We start from the raw sequence: 24,721 nt of genomic DNA, 5'->3' as shown, positions 1-24,721 counted from the left end.
GCATATAAAGACAACAAACTGATCAAGAAGCTGTTAAAAATTAACTTTCTGTTGCTTTTATTTGAAATATTTTAAGTAAACATAATAAGAAGGCACAGAGGCCAATGCAGATTAAATAGAGAGGTGATGGCTTGGGGTGGGAAAAATCCCTGATAACATGTAGACCTACCCTTAACAAACTACACAGGTTACTTTGCAAAATGTTTTTCTACACGCTACTGTACACATTTATCAAAAAGTACAAATGTCTATATGTTGTATCAAAAACAGTGAAATAAGGAAGTGAACAGAGCTGAATTCCGTAAGATAAATATTTTAAATTATTTTATCTGTAAATAATAAAGCTGAATTCTGGCTCAAAAATATTAAAGGTAGACTCCAGACTCTGAATTGATGCACAATGATTAAAACCCTTTCTATATCCAGCTCCTTGCATTTATCCAGATTTACTAATTTCTTCTACGTAGTAAATACAAGTGAATCACCTCTTGGGAACAAATAAGTTACTGTCCATATCAAGAGGATGCAACTTAGCAAGAACTGCACTATGTAAATGAAATCAATTAAAATGAATACTTCTTTAGAGGAGAGTGAGTTCTTGACAAAATTGTGCTCAGAGTCTGGGGTACACCTTTTAAGTGTAATAATATAAGATCACGTGAACACAACAGCGTAAGGTAGTACAGCACTTAAATAGGAAGTCCACGTGAAAATTTTAGTCAATATGACTACAATTAAATATAAATCTCCAAAGTAATTTATAAAATTGAGTAATATGGGAGATACATTTTTCTTTAAAGAAACTAATTTTATAAAATTTAAGGAAGGTACAGTACAGTGGTCATTTAAGCAGGGAATTACATTAGTTCTGTTTCTTTTAATTTTTAAAATACTTTATTTGATCCTCCTGTAAATTACTTTAGTGCCATTCACATGGGTAGCAGTGAGAATGGCAGTGCATAAGCCAGTTAATAAGCATCCTTCCTCATGGCACAGCCCATTTATGAAGGAAATCTTGGCACAGACTCTGACTCAATCTCATACATTCTACAGTGTCTGCTTAAAAGGCGTGAGCAGACACAGAGGAACATGTCACTTGTCCCGGGGGTAGGTGGTGGGGAGGGAGGGGGCTCGGGGAAGTGAGGGATGCTGTCATTAAATGGCTTCAGCGATACTCTGAAATGATTTACAGCAAGATGAACGGAATCACTGGGCATTACTTTCAATGGGCACGGAGAGACTGAAAAAAACAAACAAGTCAGTGTGCAGCCTTGTACAACAAGAAAAGCACCTTTCAAACCAACAAGGTCCCCATTCTTACTTCCTGTAACCTGGGAGAAGGAAAATGGATAGACAATGGAAAGTCCAGTCAGTCTGCTGCATCGGACGGGCTTAGCCAGTTTACATCTGCCTCAGTATGCTTGTCATTTCCATAATCTCCATTCAACATGAAGAACAATGTGAGATTAAATAATTTCACCACGTGAAGAAATCTGCACAATTCAGAGATCTTCTCTGTACCTTAAACATCAGGTTTCAACCTAACACAAGTGCTAGATAACTGGTAATTTACTTGAAATTCATTTAATTGAAAGGAATGGTTTCAGTGGCTCGTGCAACTCTCTGGTCGCCAGCACCAGAGTCAGACCTTTGCTTTGCAGATGCAAAATAAACTTCTGTAGCACACAGAATGCAAACAGTGGGCCCAATGTCTGACCAACCGACTGGGAAGTAGTGGGACTTCTTTAATGAGAATCATAGAATCCCTACAGTGTGGAAGAAGTCCTCGCCAATCCTCCGAAGAGCAACCCACCCCTCACCCTACCCCTGTAACCTCATATTTCCCATGGCTAATCCACTTAACCTGTACATCTTTGGGCTGTGGGAGGAAACCCATGCAGACAAAGGAAGAATGCACAAACTCCTCACAGACAGTTGCCTAAGGCTGGAATCAAACCCAGGTCCCTGACACTGTGAGGCAGCAGTGCTAACCACTGAGCCACCATGTTGCCATGTACAAATTCAAAATAACTCAGTGTCAAAAATTAATTTCTGTTCTAATACATTTTTTCTAAGAAATCTATTGCATGCTCGAGTAACTTCCCTGATGACTTAGTTTAACAGACAGAATAATGGGTAATAGTTGATGATATAGTTATCACTAATCACATAGTTTTAACTAAAAGTAGATCTCACATTTGGAGACAGTGCTACTAACTGCTGCCCTTGCAAAGCCAACATCTTGCACCTTACATCTCAATGGAACAGTAAATGGTGCAAAACACCTGACTGACAGAGTCTAAATGCGAATAGAACTGGAATTTTGGCTCAATGGCCATGAATTGATGTCTGTGTGGAAATCCTTGTAAAAATCCAGTCAAATTCTGGACATGGATTTTGTAAGGTACCTGTACCTTTGCCAGTGTTTGATGCACAGGGTACCACTATAGGCTCAACAAATCAGCAATATCAGGCAGGTAATTCCTCCTAGGGCCAAATGCAAGTGTTGCACACTCTCAGAAGATAATAATTAAATTATGGTCCTGGAGTAATTCAGTCATTTTAATTACACATTCACATGACACAATGAAAATCACAAATCTCACTTAAAATTCTAGTGACCAGAGTTTGTGGGAACTCTTTCAACATGATGAAGGGGTGTTGCAAATTAATAAGCAATGGGATGTTTCCAGATTTCAGAAATATACATTATTGAAATTATGCTTAACCAGCTTGCCCTCAGTAAACAAAGACCAAAGTCCAACATTAGTCCAATCTTTCCAATTTTGATTCCAATATGCTGTGTTTTTTTTTTCTTTGTAAAAGCTGTGAATGTTACACTAGTTTTTCCTCTCACTTAGCTGTGCTCCCACTTTTGGGCAAATTCGAGCCATTCTGAAGAGGTCACCTGGTCTTTATGAGGAGCTTTGGGGTCTCATGCTGCACATAACACACAGAGCCACTCCTCAAACCGTGCTCCATTGCCTTCTCCATCCACAAAACATAGCACTCCCTCAGGAATGGGAGAAAAACCAATGGGTCTGCAGTTATGTTCAAACTTCTACTAGGTTAGGTTAAATGGCTCATGCAGGTAAAGGCGCCAGTACTGACTTAATGGGCCAAAGGGTCTGTTTCTGTGCTGTAAGTCTAAAGTAGCTTTGCCTCCAGTTTAACATCAAAGTGTGATTTTATAGGATTTGTTACACCTACAGTGATATAATCTTGAACCATCCTCAAATGTCTGTTAAAATACTGCATGACTCATTTTTGAGTAATGCTTTTCACATTGTGTTATAGGGGTGCAACGTATGAGCTCTGGACCTTCAAGATGGAAACAAAGTCAGTGAAGTGATTTTTAAGTAGGAGTTTAGTGAGTAACTGTCAGACATAATTCACCGTGCCTGTGTTGTCCACTACAACAAGAGCACTCAAGAGTATGTGCTGCAGGTATGGTCTGAGTGGAATGATGCTGTGCTTCGTCACTAGAGTAACAGGCACACAGACTGGAGGAAACAAACCCAAAAAGTTACAAAGGAGGAAAAACATTAACCCCAGAGGTTGCCAGCCCAACAAAACACACAAAAGGAAAAGGGTGACAAGAAAGGACCATCACCACTGATTGCAGAGTTACACTCCGTATACTTACTTCTAAACAAGGGTTGGGTAGACAAGACATTTAAGATAAGCTACTTTAATGTTGTGACTCCATTTTGCATGCATATCAAATGTCAATATGTTTTCTTTTAAAAAGGGAGCATCCATTCATTTGGAGTCACTTCATTTGCTTCAAAGATAAAAGCACAGAACCTTTGATTCCCAATTCTGACAGTCCAACACAAAAGCAGTCAGACATGATTCTGCTCACTTTAATTATAGCTTCTGAGCTACCCAAGACCATGGCGGAGTTTAAGTGGAAGCTGGCCTGAGACACGCAAGTGCAAAACCACATAACAATTAAAAACGTGTCACAAATGTTTGAGGGCGTTAAGGGCTGGAGGGTGCAAGAAAGCATCTTTGGCTTGCTTTCTCTGTGAGGTTCTGCTTGTGCATCGGGTGATAGAAAATATAAAATCTACTGTTCAATACCAGCAAGAAAGAGGAAAAAAGATAGCGTTTTCAGGATGGTGGTTCCTGAAACAACACTTATTTCATTTCCATAGAGCTTTACAAGGACAGGGAGAAGCTTGTCTGATAACATTGAATAAGTACCACTTTCCTTCACTTGTCTACAGGTTGCTGTGTAATGTATCAATGAACGCAAGTTTATCTCAGGAGGTCACCGCATGACTCATTCAGGATGGAGAAGGATTATTAAGTCTCCCCTTAGTGTCGGTGCAGTCACTGTTCCGATCCTCCGTTCTGCTTGGATAGTATAAACCTCATCCCATGAGTCCGTACATGAGCGCTCAACGCCATCTCACTGTCAAAAACATCTTTGCAGACCTGGCACTGAAGATCGATGTCCTCCTCTGATGTAGTGTTTGACTCCCTGTTGTGTTCATCTTGTCCATTTTCACGAACCACATCAGCTGCATGAACCTTCTCAGGTTCCTTGAGTTTGTGGACGATGTAGAGGTGCCTATTCAGAGAGAGTGGAGATGTATAACAGAGCCCACACTGGGAACACTGAAAGGTGGAACCATCAGACTTATGCTGAGGTATGTGCTGCTGAAAGTCAGCTTCGCTCTTGGTCATGTAGCCACATATGGAACATCTGTATTGCTTGAACACTGTGACCTTCAGCCTCTTAGGAAGTGACGCCAAGATGTCGGAACTGGCTAGCTCACCCACTTCTGAGTCACTAGCCATTCGCTTGCCAGGCAAGTCCTCCTCAAACAGAAAATAACAATTAGCTTTCTTAAGAACAACATCTCTACATATTTTATTATATAATAAAATGCTATTTCTTTTTGTAAATTATTCAGTTTTGAGACTTGGACGTCACTAGCCTGTGATTATGAAGATACTCTGACACACATTCAACTGAGTGCTGAGAGACTTCGAAGGGAAATTGAGAGGTGATTGTGCACCCACAGCCCTTATTCTTCTGCTTTGGGAGGTGCTGGCTTAGGGGTCAGGGGCATGTGTCAATGTAGCACAGCCTATAGCTGGTGCACACTATATTTCACGATGGCAATGTATAAACGATAGCTCTTTTTAAAAATGACAAATAAACAAATCCCTCTATTGTTTTGCACACCTTTCTGTGCTCTTTGATTTTACTTCTTGCTAAAGAACAATTTTTGCACGGTGTTGCATCTTTTTTGGGAACTTCATAACTTTAAACGAAATGAGGTGTGAAGATGCACCACCTTATGCCATGTGCACAGGAGGTGGTCTAATAAAACAATGTGCTTCAGCAGGGCGCCGAGAAATCCTAAATTCAGTATCCAAGTGTTCAGACTGATAAAAGATCAGTGCTCATCAAGCACTGATAAATTGACATATCCTATTGATGCCTTTTGCATTACTTATACATCCAACTGCAACCTATGTCCTTTGAATAAAACAAAATCTTGTCAGAGCAATTCAATAGCTGCTTTCAAAGAGGGATGGAAAATCAACCAGAAATGCTGAAATTTGTGGGGCATTGGGAAAATCGTAGTGTCAGTGGCACTAGATGGCGAGCTCTTTGAAAGAGCCATTATAGACACGATGTGCTGATGGCCTTCAGTGCTGTGTAGCTTTACAAAATAGTGCTGGTTGAGTGGGATCAATGAATCCTTCATTTCTGAGGCCTCTTCTATATTTTACTCCCATTGAGGTGTCTAATGGAGTTCGCTATTGCTCTTTAGGAAAGGAAATCTGCTTTCCTTACCCAGTCTGGCCAAAAGGTGTCTTCAGACCCACAGAAATAAGGTCGGTTCTGAACTGCTGTCTGATATGGCCCAGTAAGCCACTTGGTTTCTATGGGAATTAGGGTTGGGGAACAATGCAGGCCTTGCCAATAGCACCCAGGCCTTGCCAGGCACTTTAAAAAAAACCCCTGCATCGTATGCACCAGGAACAACCCTCGAATCCTGGAAACTAGCCCTCAAAAATGAGATAACCGCACCCTATGCTTTATTTCCTGGACCATTCTCACTGCCAATCCTCAAAGTGCATGTGTAAACAACAGCCTGGTGCTGATTTCCACACCTCCTGTTGAGAGGCATCTCATTCTTGCCTACATCCTCTCACCTTCCCCCACTGGCGAATCTGCTATAAGATGACATCTAGAAATAGGGAGGAGCTCACCACTGTTGTGTCTGTGCACGTGTGCACAGCTTTTGGCATCTGGCTGAAGTCTGGATTCTTAATGCCATGCATTAGGTTGATGTGTTTCTCCAGCATGAAGCGCTTAGCAAAAAAGTGCTTTTCATCTGTGCAGTACCTGGAGAATATTAACAGGAATTCTGAATACATGACTAGAACTGAGCACTTACCAACCACCATCAATAACATGAAGGAGGCAAACCCAATGAAATAGTTCCAATTAAAGTCAAAATACCACAGAAGCTGGAAATCTGAAATAAAAACACACTGCTGTAGAAACTCAGCATCTGTGGGGACAGACACAGAGTTAAGATTCCAAATCAGATTTGGCTTCTTCAGAACAGTTCCTTACCACCTGAAAGGGAGAGAAAAAGTTTCTTAATGAGGTGTCAGCTGAGATGAATAATGAAGTGGAACTGAGGACGAGGACAGTATAGCGAGGGTGTGAGGTGGTGCTGAAGGAGAGAGAGGTTGAGAATGTGCACAAAGCAGCACATGGGACTGCGTGTGGATTTCAGGATATGGCAAAGAACAGTTGTCCAGGGAATGCTGTATGTATGTCACAGACAGCTGTAATGTTAGGTGGGATATGTTGCCGGACAATCTGATCAGTCAGCAGCTCTGCAGCAGTGATTATAAGCAATCTCTAGACTCTACCTCTTGAATGTCAGGGACCTCTCACAACTTCAACTGGGGGAGGAAGGCACCATTTTCTGGAGAATTTAACTAAGGGTTGGGGGATTGAAATGGTGGACAGATCTTGTGCTGAAGCGCCTTAAATAAAAAACAGGTCGTTGAATGAGGCATTCCTCCATATTTTCACTCAGGTGTAGGGAGAAAGCTGGAAAATGACACATTTGGAGAGATAGACACAATGGACCAAATGAACCTCTTTTGTGCGACCACAATGCTGAGAGTTTCCCCTATTCAATTCTTCATGAGGAGGAATAGACACGAGCACATCTGGTAATCTGAACATGGTGCATTTAGCCATGTACTTGAGTCTCTGTTAAAGCTAGGGAATAATGACACATGTCATATATTACTGCAAGAAACACAAACTGAACCAAATAAAAAAGAAAGATAAATACTAGTGATATATAGAAGATACAACAGAATCTAAGGCACAGTGGCTGAGTGGTTAGCACTGCTGCCTCACAGCACCAGGGACTTGGGTTTGATTCCAGTCTCGGACGACTGTCTGTGTGGAGTTTGCATATTCTCCCAGTGTCTGTGTGGGTTTTCTCCGGGTGCTCCGGTTTCCTCCCACAGTCCAAAAATGTGTAAGTCAGGTGAATTGGCTGTGCTAAATTGCCTGTAGATTAGAGTGGTACTGGAAAAGCACAGCAGATCAGGCAGCATCTGAGAAGCAGGAAAATCGATGTTTCGGTCAAAAGCCCTTCATCATGAATCCTGATGAAGGGCTTTTGCCCAAAACGTCGATTTTCCTGCTCCTCAGATGTTGCCTGACCTGCTGTGCTTTTCCACCACCACTCTAATCTAGACTCTGGTTTCCAGCATCTGCAGTCATTGTTTTTACTAAATTGCCTGTAGTGTTAGCTAAATTAGTCAGAGGAAATGGGTCTGGGTGGGTTACTCTTTTGAGGGCTACCCTTTGGAGGGTTGATGTGGACTTGTTGGGCTGAAGGGTCTGTTTCCACAAGTATGGAATCTAATCTAATCTATAAAAAGACAGATTAATGCTTTGCAGTAGGACTGCACCTGAACAGTTAACTTGATTTTACTCATTGCAGATACTACCAAATCTGCTGTGAATTTGTTTTACATGAAATTTATTCATATGGGGGCTGAGGAATAGCAGGGCTAAACCAGGAAGGAGAGAGAGAAATAAATGCAAGTTCTACAGGTAACACACCAGGTTCAATGGAACAATACAGAAATCATAATAAAAACACAAGCTCCGAGTAGCAGAAAGCATAGATTCCTAACCTCTGGTCACTATGCAAAGCTCTTATATGGTGGATTTGCATCTCTGATGATTTTAATATCTGGGTTGGGGCACATCATTCTATTATTAATCCAGAAGTGCTCATTTATTACGAAAATGTATCCAACTGTAAATATAGCCTCCAACTAATGAAATTTAAATACAAAAAGAAAATGCTGGAAAGACTCAGCAGGTTTGGCAGCCCTTTTTAGAAACTTGTTTTTAGGATGTTTTTAACCCTAGGCCAGCACTGATTGGTCACCCCTTAATTGCTCCTTCTTGAGTGAGAGAGAGAGAGAGAGATGGTGAGCCAGTCTGTAGTCTCTACAGTGTTTGTGCTGTGAGAAGGGAGTTACAGAATAGTGATGGGATGGAGATGTACTTTCAAGTTGTAATAGTATGAGACTTGGAGGGGAGCATGCTGGTAGTGTTGTTTACATAGTCAGTTTGATTTTTGTGAGGTTGTGTGTGTTTGAGACAGTCCCTCCAAATGAGAGTGATGCTTGCTAACAGCAACAATGTCCCTATAGAGTCTTTTAATGTGGACTCTGTGCAGATACCATATGGTTCTGGCTAACCAGGAGAGTCTCCCTCTCTTACTGCCTGCCCTAGACTTTTTGGAACAATTTAAGGATTGACAATAGACTTGTTTGGCCATGCTAAGACAGATCTTCTGCATTCCTCAGTTCTGAGGTAGGAACATTAGGCCCAGAGGCAGTGATGCAACACACCATTTATTATAAACGTGGATGAAACAATGTAGAATGGAAATATTGAAAAAAATGATGACATGCTATAATTTATGGTAATAGTTACAGTGGGAATTCGACGTGAATAATCCAGATGGTGCAATTTGCAGGGTATGACCACTTGATGGCGTAGAATAGCTACATCCTGGAGCCCTGGCTCCTCTGACACGCCCAGACTGACACATGAAGTTGTGTCAGGTCAGGAAAGCATTCAGCTTGGTTCCACCCGCACAAACATTCTGCTGACATGTACTGTTCTGCCTTGTACATGAGGAACACCCAACTTGGGCAAGGTGCTGCAGGGTTGCTGTTGTCTGTGGAGTTGTAAACTCCAGACATTGGCCTCTGCCGCAAAGAAAGGTGGTGAGAAAGGGAAATAGAAAAACAAGCAAAATCAAGCACTCAAAGTGGCTGTACAAAATTCTGGGTGATGATTCAGACACTGTACATCCCTTTCAAATACTTTGAGATTGCTGCAGACTCACAATTACTTCCTGGAATAGAACTGTCACAAGATTTGATACCAGAAGTACCATTATATAATGTGCAAGTTGCAGATCTTTATCAGCCGTCAGTCTCTGACTCTGAAAGCTGTGCTCAATGTCTTCAGGTTTTATAGCAGCCCAGTAAAAGCCAAGTTCTGGGTTTTACAGTTTATATATTGCAGATGTCTGACTGCGTACGTGGCTGCCCATTTGCTAATGCTGTTGATGTTCTCTTTACTGTTCTGCTGGCTTTCTTACTCATTCGCTTTCTTTTCTTAGGCAGTAGGTTTGCCGGGAGGAGGGGAAAGAAGGAAGGAGAGAGGCGGTTGGAGCACTGGATGTGCTAGTTATTTGCCCAATGTCATCCATCATCCACCACACAAACATTTGGCTGTCTCCGGAATCCTCTGCTGGCTTGATTATCTAAATAGGGTGCATTTAAGAGCAAGAGCTGAAAATGTGTTGCTGGAAAAGCACAGCAGGTCAGGCAGCATCCAAGGAACAGGAGAATCGACGTTTCGGGCATGAGCCCTTCTTCAGGAATGATTCTCCTGTTCCTTGGATGCTGCCTGACCTGCTGCACTTTTCCAGCAACACATTTTCAGCTCTGATCTCTAGTCCTCACTTTCTCCCAGCAGGCTAAGATAAAAGGTAGGAAGGAGGGACTTGGGGGAGGGGCGTTGGGAATGCGATAGGTGGAGGGAGGTCAAGGTGAGGGTGACAGGCCGGAGTGGGGTGGGGACGGAGAGGTCAGGAAGAAGATTGCAGGTTAGGAAGGCGGTGCTGAGTTCGAGGGATTTGACTGAGACAAGGTGGGGGGAGGGGAAATGAGGGAAATGAGGAAACTGGAGAACGTGGCTGAAGAGCTTCTGTGCAGAGGAGATGACCTGGGGTGTGCAGTGAGAGAGGGACTCACTGAAATCCTTGTAGAGGGAGGAAGAGAGCTTCTTCAAGAAAGACATCCTTGTAAGAGGATTCGCAGTAGGTTAAAATCTTCAAGGAGAAAATGAGGACTGCAGATGCTGGAGATCAGAGCTGAAAATGTGTTGCTGGAAAAGCGCAGCAGGTCAGGCAGCATCCAAGGAACAGGAGAATCGACGTTTCGGGCTTCAGCCCTTCTTCAGGAATGAGGAAAGTATGTCCAGCAGGCTAAGATAAAAGGTAGGGCAAGTAAGAGCAAGTAGGGCATTTAAGAGCAAGTAGAGTTTATAAGAATAGGACAAATGGAGTGAAGATGCAAGGCTTAATTGAAAGAGCTCAAGGGGGTAAACTGCCTAGTCCCATTCCAGTTTGAGCACGTACACTAGATATATCCTCGGTGCAAATATCAATTTAAGATTTTCAGTTAACTAAATGTGAAAACAGAAATCTCACCAATATTGACCAACCTTAATCAGTATCATGACAGGTTACCACTGCTTCAGTATGTTTGGGCAGCTTGCCCATTGTTTAGTGATGACTTTTTCAAAATTCTGAGCTTGTATAAATTACTGCGATTTTACTGTATACAAGTTGATTTTTTTCAGACCATTTAGTTTTAGTTCAAACTTTTATTTCAGGTAATGTTTTTCAAGAGATGGATTTGTGAACATGCAAGTCAAATTCAAAAGAGGGCTGCAGTAATGTAGAGTAGAGCAACAACACAAAAGAGTTCATAATAATTAACCAAAATGATCACTTTAAAAATTTGAAGAAATAACAACAAAGTTAAATGTGGAGAAGTTTAAGCATGTAACTGCTGGTAATTATTCATTTACAATCACAACAAATCATTAACAGCTCTAAGATTTTGCTTTGATCTTGAAATGTTTTGGTCTTTATTCCTTTGACTTGCCTTTGACAGAATGTGTATGTTTACTTACTTTATTTAGGTCAAAAATTACTTTTATAGGAGAGCATCTTTTACATGATGTTGACTTTTGCAGTAGTATAGACAGCTTATAGGTACAGTATTGTCTACCTCAAAACCCAGTGTCTGTAAATTGGACATCATTATAATTATCCATACGTCAATTTTAATGGGAGTGAAATGGAAACGATAAGTTACCTGGACAATTTGGTCAGGCTCTGCATTGTTGTGGTCTAGCTTTTTGTGTGGTGCTCCATCCCTCTCACTGCAAAAGTGACCCTTGATGCTATCCAACCTGCCCCAATTTGACTGGAATAGCCCTCAGCACAACCACCCATACCCAAATCTGGAAATATCTGAAATTGAGCAAGTCTTCGATCATGAGGGTGCCAGATTTGAGATACCCAACCTATGTACAGTATTTAAACTTTCTTTTCTTTAAAATAAACTTTGAGATGGACATTTTTAAACAAACCCCTTAAGTAAATGTCACCCACCAAATCTATGACCCCTTTCTTTACTTAAGATGAGATTTATTTTTCTGCTCTTTATAGACGCTGACTGACCAGCCATACATCTCCAGCATTTTCAGATTTACAGCAATTGCAATCACAGTTTGCATTACTGCTTTGTTCCACACAGTACCACCTCATGGTTTTAACACAACATTTAACTTCAATGTAAAACTGCATTGTGGCAGTTTCCCTCCGAAATTCTCTAGGTGCGGTTTGTTGCAAAAGTCAGAGAATGTTCTGAGTACACTGGGTCACACCTTTCGGTCTTATAGTGAGAGTGGCTGAATAATTTATAGGTATATGACAGAAGAAAAAGTGAGGTGCAGACAAAGGGGCATTCAGGACAATTAGATTTTGTCATTTTTGTGCCGTGTCTAAGTAACAAAATGAGTCTAAACATTGTGCAGTGTTTACATGCAATCACTATATTCCTCAGGATCTACAACTACAGTACACACTTATGCTTTTACACTGTATACCTTTTTGGGGATTATTCAATATTTCAAATCAAATTGAGGCTTTGCCTTTCAGATGCAATGTTAAACTGAGGCCCATTCAAGTGTGTGTATAAAGAACTCTATGACAATATTCAAAGATAAGGAGAAAGTGCTCTGGCCAATATTTATCTTGCAATAAATAGCAGGGAGGGGTCTGAATACACTTTAACTACCTCTGGCATCTTGTTAAAGGGCAAACTTGTTGTCAGTTACTATATTCCAGAGATAATTAATTAGCTGGTATATGCTCTAGGGTTACTGAGGGATGTAAAAAGTTCTATGCAAATGCTGGTTCTTCCTTTGCGTTAACAACTGAACTAGATTATTACACAGTGTGACTTCATGCGATTAATATTCTTTGGTGAGCGAACGTGACATGAGAATTAATTTCATACAGGGGAGGCAAGTTGGATCCATTCACTTGACAAGTCAGGTCTGATGCATTACTTACCAACAAGTGTAGGTTCTCTTGACACCATCATGGTTAACTCGGATATGTCTCCGTAGGCTGAGAGAGGAGTTAAAGGAGCGGTCGCACTGTCGGCATGGATACCTCTTCATAGACTGTTAAAATTGAGTGATAGAGAAACAGAAGGAGAGCGGAATAATTATTTTGTCCACATGGGAGTGCAGATGTGATGATGCAAACCTTACTTTGGTGGACAGATCAAACACTCTGGCTGTATGAAAGAGCCACATTTCCATTTTCCTGTCTCTGGGGGCCTCTGCAAGCAGCCAGAGAGCGGAAAGCACAAGAGCTGATTACCACTTTTTCCAAGAGGAGCTGCTGGCGCAGTGCTCCAGAACATCAGTTGAGGTGTGATATGCTGTTGCCCTGATGCGCCAATATCACTGAATGCACAGCTTCCAAGCTTGCTTTATTTCATTATGTAGCATTATATCAAATTTACAGCCCTGAAACATGCCACTTAACAAGAAAATACCAGCAGTAAAGCTCCACGAGTGTCCATTCAGCAGTCTACATCTTACCCTATTGTTAGGGTCTATTACTACATTTCTCTCATGTACCTAATTTCTTTCCAATTTCATTAATATTAATATTTCATGAATATTATTCCATATGTCAATAAGCTCCACGTTCTGATCACTTTCTGCGTAAAGAGGTTTCTCTGGACTTTCCTATTGGTTTTATTACATTGTGGTTACAAATCATAGAAACCCTAGTGTGGAAACAGGCCATTTGGTCCAACAAATCCACACCGACCCTCCCAAGAGTAACTCATCCAGACCCATTCCCATACCCTATTGCTCTGGATTTATCCCTTACTAATGCACCCACCCTACACACACCCAAACACTACTGCCAATTTAGTATTGCCGATTCACCTAACCTGCACATCTTTGGATTGCAGGGGGAAATCAGAGCACCCAGAGGAAACCCATACAGACACGGGGAGAATGTGCAAATTCCACAAAGACAGTTGCCCGAGGCTGGAATCAAATCTGGGTTCCTGGCACTGTGAGGCAGCAGTGCTAACCACCGTGCCACCCCATTGTTATGACTCCTAGTTTCCAATCTCCTTTTCCAAAGGACAGCTCTGGACATCAACACAAAAGCCAGCCAATGCCTGAAACTTGTGATAATCTCCTTTCAATGTTTGGAAAGGATAGAGAGAAGATTTACCACAATAGTATCAAGGATTCCTGTCCTGATCACCAGCCAAGCCATGAATCTTTGGGACATTAAGAGAAACATTAGTTATACAGTGGACATTTGGAACAACATTGGCTGTGTCAGAGGAGGCTATCTTCACATCTTCTCGTAAAAAGGAGATTAAAATCTGATAGAGAAAGAACAGGACAGTTGAATTGTTTATGGAGCTTGCTTTAATGAATAGATAGCAAAGACATGATCAGACAACGAACTTCCTTCATTGTTATAAACCTATGAACCTAGTACAAACCGCAAAGTTCTCTGGAATTATGAAATAGCAGCAGGAGGCCAGTCGGCCTCTCAAACCTGCTTGCCATGTAATGGCTGATCCGTTGTATTCTGAATTCCACATTCCCCTCTACTCTAATAACCTTTAATTTAATTGTCAAACAAAAAGCTATTTACCCTACTTCTGCCTTAAAAATATTTAATGATCCTACCATTGAGCTACCCACTGCTATAGGGAATGACTACAGGCTGACATTATCAATGGAAACTCCAAGACAGGTTACTTGGAGCCTCAGTATCGCATAAATTTATCCCAGTGTAAATCACTACTTTTATTCCCATTTCTGAATGTAAAGAGATAACATTGAGGAATACAGTAAGGTAAGAAATCAATACCAAAGGACAAAAGGATCTTACTAACATTGAGTAAACGTTAGCTTATTTAATTTCTAGACTATTTATGAAACAAATGAAACAATAATTATGCATGACACAGAAGGTTTTCAACATGGAGATGGAAACAAAGGCAATTCATTTCCAGGGATACTGTTGGAACAGTACCTTTTGAGCTGCATTGCTACAATTAAATAGAACTGAATGCATGACAAAAGAATATTCACAATTAATCTGTCAAGAATAAACACATTAAAATTGAACAGCAAGACAAGTGATCATTCAAGTTGATAATTCATAATTTGCATATTGTATCTCACTTTGCAAAGGCAAAGCAGCCTGCTGATGGATTTGCATGGCAATAAGGCGCTTGTGAAAGTCAAGAGTAAGCCAAGCTTCTATCTCCTGAGGGAATGACTGAGGGACTATTGAGAGAGTGTGCACAGAAGCTGCTAATTTTAATTATCTTCATCAGTGAAAGTAAGCTCATCCTGCAAATTAACTGTTTCGCAGGGCAACAAATCTACTGAGTCCTTCAAGGCAACAGAAATATGTATACAGACTTACAGGATCAAAACATTGAAAAAATAAGCAATATTATGGCAAAACCTCTCCTTGAATTTACCAAAGTATCATATTGAACAAGACTGGATGGGTTTCTGATGGGGAATACTGGTGACACAAAATACCCCACTACAATTACAAAGCATGCTGATGAACAAAATTGAAAGAGCAGCGTCAAATGTACGGAACCACTGGGATTTAATAGAAGAGCAGCCAGGTGAAGTTCCGCGTTCATCCAAAGAGTCTGAGAAATAGCCTGTAAGCTAAGCTACTGGTGTGGAAGATCAACAACATGTCGTAAAATGTGAAAACAACTTAAATATTCAACTAAAGAGAAACAACTTAAGGTTTGTTTAAAAACAAATCTATGCTCAATCAGTACTTCCCAAGTGTAAATCCATGATGTTTTGTAGAGTTCATAAATATCTATTCACTGTGCCATATTCTGGAAGCAGGAGAGACCTACAAACTATGCCCTTCAATTTACCTGTGAACCCAGTCAAGGTGACAGCTTTTTGTTAATCTGTCAGAGCATAAGTACAGTCTGCTGTCTTCTGAGCCTCCTCGAAGGCAATGTCATTGGAAATTTAAAAAAAAGAAATAATTCATTATTAAGAGAGGAATAAAATGCTGAAGTTAGCAAAATCTGATTCCTGCCAGAAGGACACAGATTGTGAGAGTTTCACTCATTTTTTAATCCCACGTCCATGTGTCCAATATTTTTCGCTTGCATTGGTGCGGCATTGCTGGTTACATAACAGTGCTGCAGTGCTGCTCATTCTGGTCTGGCATATTGCAGAAAAGCTCTGAACAAAACCAGAAAGAGCTGCCGCATAGTACCAGTGGTGGGCTATTTCTGCAGACAATAATTCTCCATTTTATCTTAATAGAGGATGCATTCCAACCCAAAGAAGGCAAGCAAGCACAGCAGAGGTAGGATGTGCTTCTTGATAACTAGAAGTGGAGTGCTACTGAGGCGGAGATGACCTCCAATTCTGAAAGAACGTAGAGATATTTTATTCTCCCCAGGGCAAGGGCTGAATTAGTCATATTCCTTGCATGTTTTCAGAGGATGGGTGTAGAGAGGTCTATTTCATTCTCAGTCATAAAACCATGCACACTTGGGCAGAAAAATGACTTTAGTTCCGGATGGGACATGTAACATGCAGATTGACAGATTTCAGAGGGAAAAGGACAGCACAATTACATCTAGTCTCCTCAAATCAACACCTGAAGGAGATGGAGAATGTAAGGCGACCACCATAAATTGGCTATAGTTCATATACTTCCGAACAAGCACTTCAACATAGTAACCAACTCTCACCGTGATTTTTCCATTGTGGTCATGTTAAAAAGAAAATTGCACTTGTATAAAAGAACTCAAGAAAGTTCATAAGGTTACAATGGGAAGTTGGGAGCGGAGCATAAAAACAGTCGAAGGCAATTAAGATCTTTTTTCCGGGAGAAAGATCCTTGAGCATGAAAAGATGATGGTGGTGAGAACAGTACCTGAGATTAGCAGACACAAACTTAGGGCTGAAACCATCACAACTCAAAAATGTGCAGAAGCAAATTGGGACACTGCTGCTTCAGCTTTACAATTCAACTCAAGCAACATTTCACTGTTATGTGCTGGACGTAGATGATTGCATGTGGAACATTGGAACGTTAATAACCCATTTAGCACCTCAGGCTGGTCCTATCAGTCAGTTACACATCGCTGATGTGTATCTCAATCTTTTTACCTGATTTCTATTCTTTCATACCCCAGCTGAAGTAAATCTATCAATTTCAATTTTGAACTTGTAAATTAATTTGGCCTCAATAATCTTCTGTGGGATAGAGCTACAGATTTCCACTCTCATTTGTGTAAGGAATTGATACCTGACATCATGCCTACTAGGTCTGTGTCTTGTTTTAAGGTTGTGACCCTTTGTTCTGCGCTCCATTTCCTCCTTACCTACCCTGCAAAAAAGGAGATAATTTCAGTCTCCCCACCTATTAAATCTTTTAATTATTTTAAGCACATCAAATAAACTATCCTTTAACATACTATATTAAAGGGAATACAAAGGTACGTTTATGTAAATTGTTCTCATTACTTAACACTTTTGGATCCAATATCACTTAAAATGTCATAATCACTCCACAATAATGACTGTTCACTTGATGTTGAACATCTGGCTTGTTAGAGACAGACAGTGGAGAAATATAAAAGTAAACATGGAAAAGATTCAAAATATTTAAATTTAAAGAGATCAATAGATGGAGGACGGGAAAAATTTCTGGATGTAACAGCTGCTCCTTTTTTTGAGGTATTTTAGGTGCTGGAATTCCTTGAATTCCAGGAGCAGCAATTACTGTTTTATAGGCTGTTGCATTGTTTTGGAACTTTGGAAAAAAAAAGTCAAAACAACAGCAGTTTTAAAAGGGAGAGGAGCAGACAAAGGAAGCACATGGTGAGGACAGTGCAGGAGAGAGAGAGAGAGAGAGAGAGAGAGAGAGGGAGAGAGAGAGAACCTGCACAGTTACTGCCTTTGCTGTTTTAGAATTCATCTGTGGACATCGGAGTGCATCTGGAAAAATTAACAAACAGTGAATTTCACAACTAATCTTGGAGGAACCGGTTTAGATGAAGTTCACAACACAGAATCAGATAAGTTAATTGTTGTTTTAAGCCTGTCCAAGAGAAAGGCTGTATTAGTGAGTACAGTGGGTTCTTTCTTAATTATATGCTTTTGGAGATAAGTCTCTTGATTAAACTTAAAATATAAGCCATAGCTATTAATTTAACCTGGTGCAGTGTTTTGTAGAGGAATAAGATGATGTTATTTTCTGGGTCTGTAGATTGTGAAGGAGCAAAAATGGTCTTTGCAGTGAGATGTACTTATTGTCAGATGTGGAAGTTTAAAGAGAGTTTAAGGGTTACTGCGGATTATATCTGCCATATATGCTGTTGGACGCAAATCTTATCAGATCGAATGGATCGGTTGGAGAGACGGCTAGAAGCGATGAGGAATTTGCAACAGCAACAGTATCTGATTGATGGCAGTTATAGGAAGGGGGGAAAGTTTCAGATACAGTCACATAGATGGGTTAACTCCAGGAAGGGTAAGAGAGGTCGGCACCTAGGGCAGGAGTCTTTTGTGGATATACACATTTCAAACAGGTATGCTGTTTTGTACAATGTGGGGGGTGATGGATTCTCAGGGGTATGTAGCACGAACAGCCAAGTTTTGGGTATTGAGACTGGCTCTAATGCAACGAGGGGTACGTTGGCTTCCAAGAGATCAATTGTGTTCGGGGATTCTGTAGTCAGAGGTACAGACAGACGTTTCTGTGGCCAGCAGAGAAAAGCAGAATGGTGTGTTGTTTCCCTGGTGCCAGGATCAAGGATGTCTCAGAGAGGGTGCAGAATGTTCTCAGGGGGGAGAGGGGCCAGCAAGAGGTCATTGTCCAATTGGAACCAACGATATAGGAAGGGAACAGCTTGAGATTCTGAAGGGAGATTACAGAGAGTTAGGTAGAAATTTAAAAAGGAGGTCCTCAAGGGTAGTAATATCTGGATTACTCCCAGTGCTATGAGCTTGTGAGGGCAAGAATAGGAGGATAGAGCAGATGAATGCATGGCTGAGGAGCTGGTGTATGGGGGAAGAATTCACATTTTTGGATCATTGGAATCTCTTTTGGGGTAGAAGTGACCTATACAAGAAGGACAGATTGCACCTAAATTGGATGGGGACTAATATATTGGCAGGGAAATTTGCTAGAACTGCTCGGGAGGATTTAAACTAGTAAGGTGGGGGGGGGGGGGGGGTGTTGGGACCCATGGAGATAGTGAAGAAAGAGTTCAATCTGAGACTGGTATCGTTGAGAACAAAAGTGAATCAAACAGTCAGGGCAGTCAGGGACAAGGTAGGACTAATAAATTAAACTGCATTTATTTCAATGCAAGGGGCCTAACAGGGAAGGCAGATGAACTCAGGGCATGGTTAGGAACATGGAACTGGGATATCACAGCAATTACAGAAACATGGCTCAGGGATGGGCAGGATTGGCAGCTTAATGTTCTGGGATACAAATGCTACAGGAAGGATAGAAAGGGAGGCAAGAGAGGAAAGGGGGAGTGGCATTTTTGATAAGGGATAGCATTTCAGCTGTGCTGAGGGAGGATATTCCCGGAAATACATCCAGGGAAGTTATTTGGGTGGAACTGAGAAATAAGAAAGGGATGATCACCTTATTGGGATTGTATTATAGATCCCCTAATAGTCACAGGGAAATTGAGAAACAAACTTGGAAGGAGATCTCAGCTATCTGTCAGAATAATCTGGTAGTTATGGTAGGGGATTTTAACTTTCCAAACATCGACTGGGACTGCCATAGTGTTAAAGGTTTAGATGGAAAGGAATTTCTTAAGTGCGTACAAGACAATTTTCTGATTCAGTATGTGGATGTGCAAAGCTTGACCTACTCTTGAGAAGTAAGGCAGGGCAGGTGACTGAGGTGTCAGTGGGGGAGCACTTTGGGGCCAGCGACCATAATTCTATTTGTTTTAAAATAGTGATAGAAAAGGATAGACCAGATCTAAAAGTTGAAGTTCTAAATTGGAGAAAGGCCAATTTTGACAGTATTAGGCAAGAACTTTCGAAAGCTGATTGGAGGCAGATGTTCACAGGTAAAGGGACGGTTGGAAAATGGGAAGCCTTCAGAAATGAGATAACAAGAATCCAGAGAAAGTATATTCCTGTTAGGGTGAAAGGGAAGGCTGGTAGGTATAGGGAATGCTGGATGACTAAAGAAATTGAGGGTTTGGTTAAGGAAAAGAAGAAATCATATGTCAGGTATAGACAGGATAGATCGAGTGAATCCTTAGAAGAGTATAAAGGAAGTAGGAGTATACTTAAGAGGGAAGTCAGGAGGGCAAAAACGGGACATGAGCTAGCTTTGGCAAATAGAATTAAGGATTTTTACAAATATATAAAAGGACAAAAAGGTAACTAGGGAGAGAATAGGGCCCCTCAAAGATCAGCAAGGCGGCCTTTGTGTGGAGCCACAGAAAATGGGGGAGATACTAAATGAATATTTTGCATCAGTATTTACTGTGGAAAAGGATATGGAAGATATAAACTGTAGGGAAATAGATGGTGACATCTTGCAAAATGTTCAGATTACAGAGGAGGAAGTGCTGGATGTCTTGAAATGGTTAAAGATGGATAAATCCTCAGGACCTGATCATGAGAACTCTGTGGGAAGCTAGAGAAGTGATAGCTGGGCCTCTTGCTGAGATATTTGTATCATCGACAGTCACAGGTGAGGTGCTGGAAGACTGGAGGTTGGCAAACGTGGTGCCACTGTTTAAGAAGGGCAGTAAAAACAAGCCAAGGAACTATAGACCGGTGAGCCTGACCTCACTGGTGGGCAAGTTGTTGGAGGGAATCCTGAGGGACAGAATGGATACTTATTTGGAAAGGCAAGGACTGATTAGGGATAGTCACAATGGCTTTGTACGTGGGAAATCATGTCTCACAAACTTGATTGAGTTTTTTGAAGAAGTAACAAAGACGTTTGATGAGGGCAGAGCAGAAGATGTGATCTATATGGACTTCAGTAAGGCGTTTGACAAGGTTCCCCATGGGAGACTGATTAGCAAGGTTAGATCTCACGGAATAAAGGGAGAACTAGCCATTTGGATACAGAACTGGCTCAAAGATAGAAGACAGAGGGTGGTGGTGGAGGGTTGTTTTTCAGACTGGGGGCCTGTGACCAGTGGAGTGCCACAAGGATCGGTGCTGGGCCCTCTCCTTTTTGTCATTTACATAAATGATTTGGATGCGAGCATAAGAGGTACAGTTAGTAAGTTTGCAGATGACACCAAAATTGGAGGTGTAGTGGACAGCGAAGAGGGTTACCTCAGATTACAACAGGATCTGGACCAGATGGGCCAATGGGCTGAGAAGTGGCAGATGGAGTTTAATTCAGATAAATGCGAGGTGCTGCATTTTGGGAAAGCAAATCTTAGCAGGACTTATACACTTAATGGTAAGGTCCTAGGGAGTGTTGCTGAACAAAGAGACCTTGAAGTGCAGGTTCATAGCTCCTTGAAAGTGGAGTCGCAGGTAGATAGGATAGTGAAGAAGGCGTTTGGTATGCTTTCCTTTATTGGTCAGAGTATTGAGTACAGGAGTTGGGAGGTCATGTTGGGGCTATACAGGACATTGGTTAGCCCACTGTTGGAATATTGCGTGCAATTCTGGTCTCCTTCCTATCGGAAAGATGTTGTGAAACTTGAAAGGGTTCAGAAAAGATTTACAATGATATTGCCAGAGTTGGAGGATTTGAGATACATGGAGAGGCTGAACAGGCTGGGGCTGTTTTCCCTAGAGCTCGGAGGCTGAGGGGTGAGCTTATAGAGGTTTACAAAATTATGAGGGGTATAAATAGGATAAATAGACAAAGTCCTGTCCCTGGGATCGGGGAGTCCACAACTAGAGGGCATAGTTTTAGGGTAAGAGGTGAAAGAAAAAAAGAGACCTAAGGGGCAACCTTTTCACGCAGAGGGTGGTACGTGTATGGAATGAGCTGCCAGAGGAAGTGATGGACGCTGGTACAATTGCAACATTTAAGAGGCATTTGGATGGATATATGAATAGGAAGGGTTTGGAGGGATCTGGGCCAGGTACTGGCAGGTGGGACTAGATTGGGTTGGGATATCTGGTCGGCGTGGACAGGTTGGACCAAAGGGCCTGTTTCCATGCTGTACATCTCTGTGACTCGATGGCTAAACAGATTTTGCTGGTCTCGTAACTAAATTGGGGTTCAGTGAAATTTGCAAATGCCTGAACAAAGCAAGTGGGAATACAGAGGAGAACAGTACAGTTGAATCCAGCAGAAGGGAAGGATTCGCAGCTTCCAAACCCCTTATCTAAATTATCATGGCTGGTGATGTTATGGCAATGTTAGAATGACACCAGACTAGTTCCAAATTGAAACTAGTGTGCTACCAGGGCTTCTGTTTCTTTATTAGCAAGCGATCAACTTCTATCAAAGGTTGGGTTAAGTAACAAGAGAGTGAGTGTGTTATAAACAAGTTATTTTAGATGATTTTCCATGAGTGATGGAGATGTAGCCCAATGTGAGTTATATCAGAAATTGCGGTATGAGTGTCTTAATGTCAGGGGCGTGTTAATGTTCAGATGTTTAATGTGGTTTCAGTGTTCGGAACAAGTCATAAACATATACAAAAGTGTTACGCAAAAATCATTTTAATAATCTATTATTGTTATGTATTTTGCCATTTGCCATAATGAACTTGAGCTCACCAAATCAACACAGCTAATATTCAGAAAACAATCTGTGGTCTGCAAAAGTTTGAATTCTGCAAATGCCGCAGAGGAAATTATGCCAACACACAAAGAGTGACAGATTGTCGAACCATAGCAAAGCTTAATAATTACTCATGGAAAAACTAGTGCATTATGTTAAAACACTGAACATTTTATAGCTGTATTCTCTCTATTCCTCTTACTGTCATCTCACCCCACGAGGTCTTTCTGTTCTGTTTTCCCTTGCATTATGCTCTGGCCACAATGATGTGCAGGTGATCTGCTCTCAGCCTTTTTAAGGTAGTGCTCTAGAACCTGTATTTAAAAAATATACAGGAGTTGGAGACTGGAATGGGGGAAAGAATGAGGCAGGATGCTTGGCTCCATGAAAACAGACCTGGCCTCCTTCATATGCCCTAATGAGTCCAGATAGCATCTTGAATGCTAAGCATTTGCATAAACTAATGATCCAGGGATTTATGGTCACAGATGCTCAAATACGTCAAAGCAAACAAGCTTCAACATTAGTTCAAAATGCATTCTTATTTCTGTTTTCAACATTTATTTGATTCAGGTCTTTTCTTTCACAACCAAAAGGAGGAAAGTGTACTCCAAGGTTTCTTCTCACTGGATGAACCACACACAAACTAGATATGCTCTCATGGAGCTTCCAGTTCCTTCTTTTCAAACTGCTCAATTTAAATTCTAATGCATGAATCGCTGGAGGTTATTATGCAAATGCAGCAAGTAAACAGGAAAGTTAATAGAATGTTATGTTTTACTGTGAGGAGAATTGGATACAAGAATAGGGAAGTTATACAGGGCATTATACAATTATACAGGGCATTGGTGAGACTGGCTCAAGAATATTGTATACAGTCCTAGTTACCACTTATGGAAGGATTCATGCATTGGAAGCAGTTCAGAGAAGGAGTACATTGCCTTAAGAGGAAAGGCTACATAGGCTTGGCCTGTATCCTCTAGAGTTTAGGAGAGTCAGAAGTGACTTAATTGAAACATCACCAGCTTATAGTCCAACAGGTTTATTTGAAATCACAAGCTTTCGGAGCATATCCCCTTCATCAGGTAAAGGAGCTACGCTCCTTTCAAATAAACCTGGTGTCATGTGACCTATGACTTTGTCCACCCAGTCCAACACCGCCACCTCCACACCATAATTGAAACATGTAAGATCCAGAGGAGACTTAACAGGGTAGATATTGAAAGCCTCCTGTTTCCTTTTTTGGCAGAATCTAAAACGAAACATCAAAGATTAAAAATAAGGGGCTGCCCATTCAGAAAAGGAGGTTCCAGTGCCTTTGGAAGTTCCTTCTTTGAAAGGTAGTGGATTCAGAACTTTTAAATATTTTAATGCAGTGGGAGACAGACAGTTGATTATCAAAGGAGGTTGAAGATTATTGGTGTGATGTGCAGGAATGTCAAGGTTAAATCAGATCAGCCATGAATGATGGAGAGGGGCGGGTGGTCGGCCCTTGTTAGTATGTAGATCTTGTAATTTTAATTTGTAAAACTTTTTAAAAAAAATTGTGCTTTTAGTTTAATGTCACAAAACTTTGTGACCTAAAAATGAAGATAATAATGTGATGAAAGACGGAGTGCTGCATTTTTCACTCAATGACTGTCAGCCTGCACTTTCATGCACTCTTGTAATCACAGAGTCGCTTGTGAAACTAATAATTGTGGACTCAAAACTACCTGTACTGAATGTGTTGAACTTGTTTTGGCGGAGCAAACAGACATGAATCTAAAACCAAGCAGCCTATATCCAGAGGAACTAATCTCTGTAATCATCTACTGGGCTGATGGTCTGACACTTATAAAGAAAACAGGAAAATCTGAATGCAAGTGCTAAGGGAATATTCCATTTTATGCTAATTTTTTCTAGCTGCAAACGTGAAATAGTAATCAGCCTGTCTCTGTGTCAATACAACAATTTGAAAATGTAGTTTAAGGAAGATTGATCTTTTCTAGATAAATTGCAAGTAACATTACAGAGACAAGCAGTGCACCGTCTCTCTTGGTCCTGCCAGGGCTAGAGGAATTGGAAAGTTAAGTGGCTCCTCAACCATCCAGCCAGATAGTTTAAAACACACCATTATCTAATGTTTTTGAACTGCTCACTGCTGCTGCAATTCAAGAGAACCTTTTCATTTATAAAGCAAAAGTAGCAGCTATTAGGAGATCATCACTGGTGTTAACAGTGAGGCACTTAACTAC

At 41.1% G+C, this 24,721-nt stretch overlaps 1 protein-coding gene across 10 annotated transcripts in view; it reads right to left on the bottom strand.

Moving 5' to 3' along the window:
- Window positions 1-40: 40 nt before the first annotated feature.
- znf592 (zinc finger protein 592) overlaps window positions 41-24,721 on the bottom strand; it is a 195,129-nt gene continuing 170,448 nt past the window's right edge. For 8 of the 10 annotated variants that reach the window (XM_072553161.1, XM_072553165.1, XM_072553160.1 and 5 more), the window contains 3 exons: window positions 12,750-12,862; window positions 6,238-6,373; window positions 41-4,830 (listed from right to left, as the gene is read on the bottom strand). In XM_072553161.1, coding sequence (XP_072409262.1) covers window positions 4,339-4,830; window positions 6,238-6,373; window positions 12,750-12,862 — 741 coding nt within the window. In that variant the 3' untranslated portion in view covers window positions 41-4,338. Of the gene's footprint in view, window positions 4,831-6,237; window positions 6,374-12,749; window positions 12,863-16,795; window positions 17,124-24,721 lie in introns of those variants that run through there. The other 2 variants (XM_072553168.1, XM_072553169.1) reach the window with 2 other exon arrangements.

This window comes from Chiloscyllium punctatum, chromosome 33, assembly GCF_047496795.1.
Source record: "Chiloscyllium punctatum isolate Juve2018m chromosome 33, sChiPun1.3, whole genome shotgun sequence".
Classification (NCBI taxonomy): domain Eukaryota; kingdom Metazoa; phylum Chordata; class Chondrichthyes; order Orectolobiformes; family Hemiscylliidae; genus Chiloscyllium; species Chiloscyllium punctatum.
Note: the sequence above shows the minus strand (reverse complement) of the source record. Positions and strands in the feature narration are given on the sequence as shown.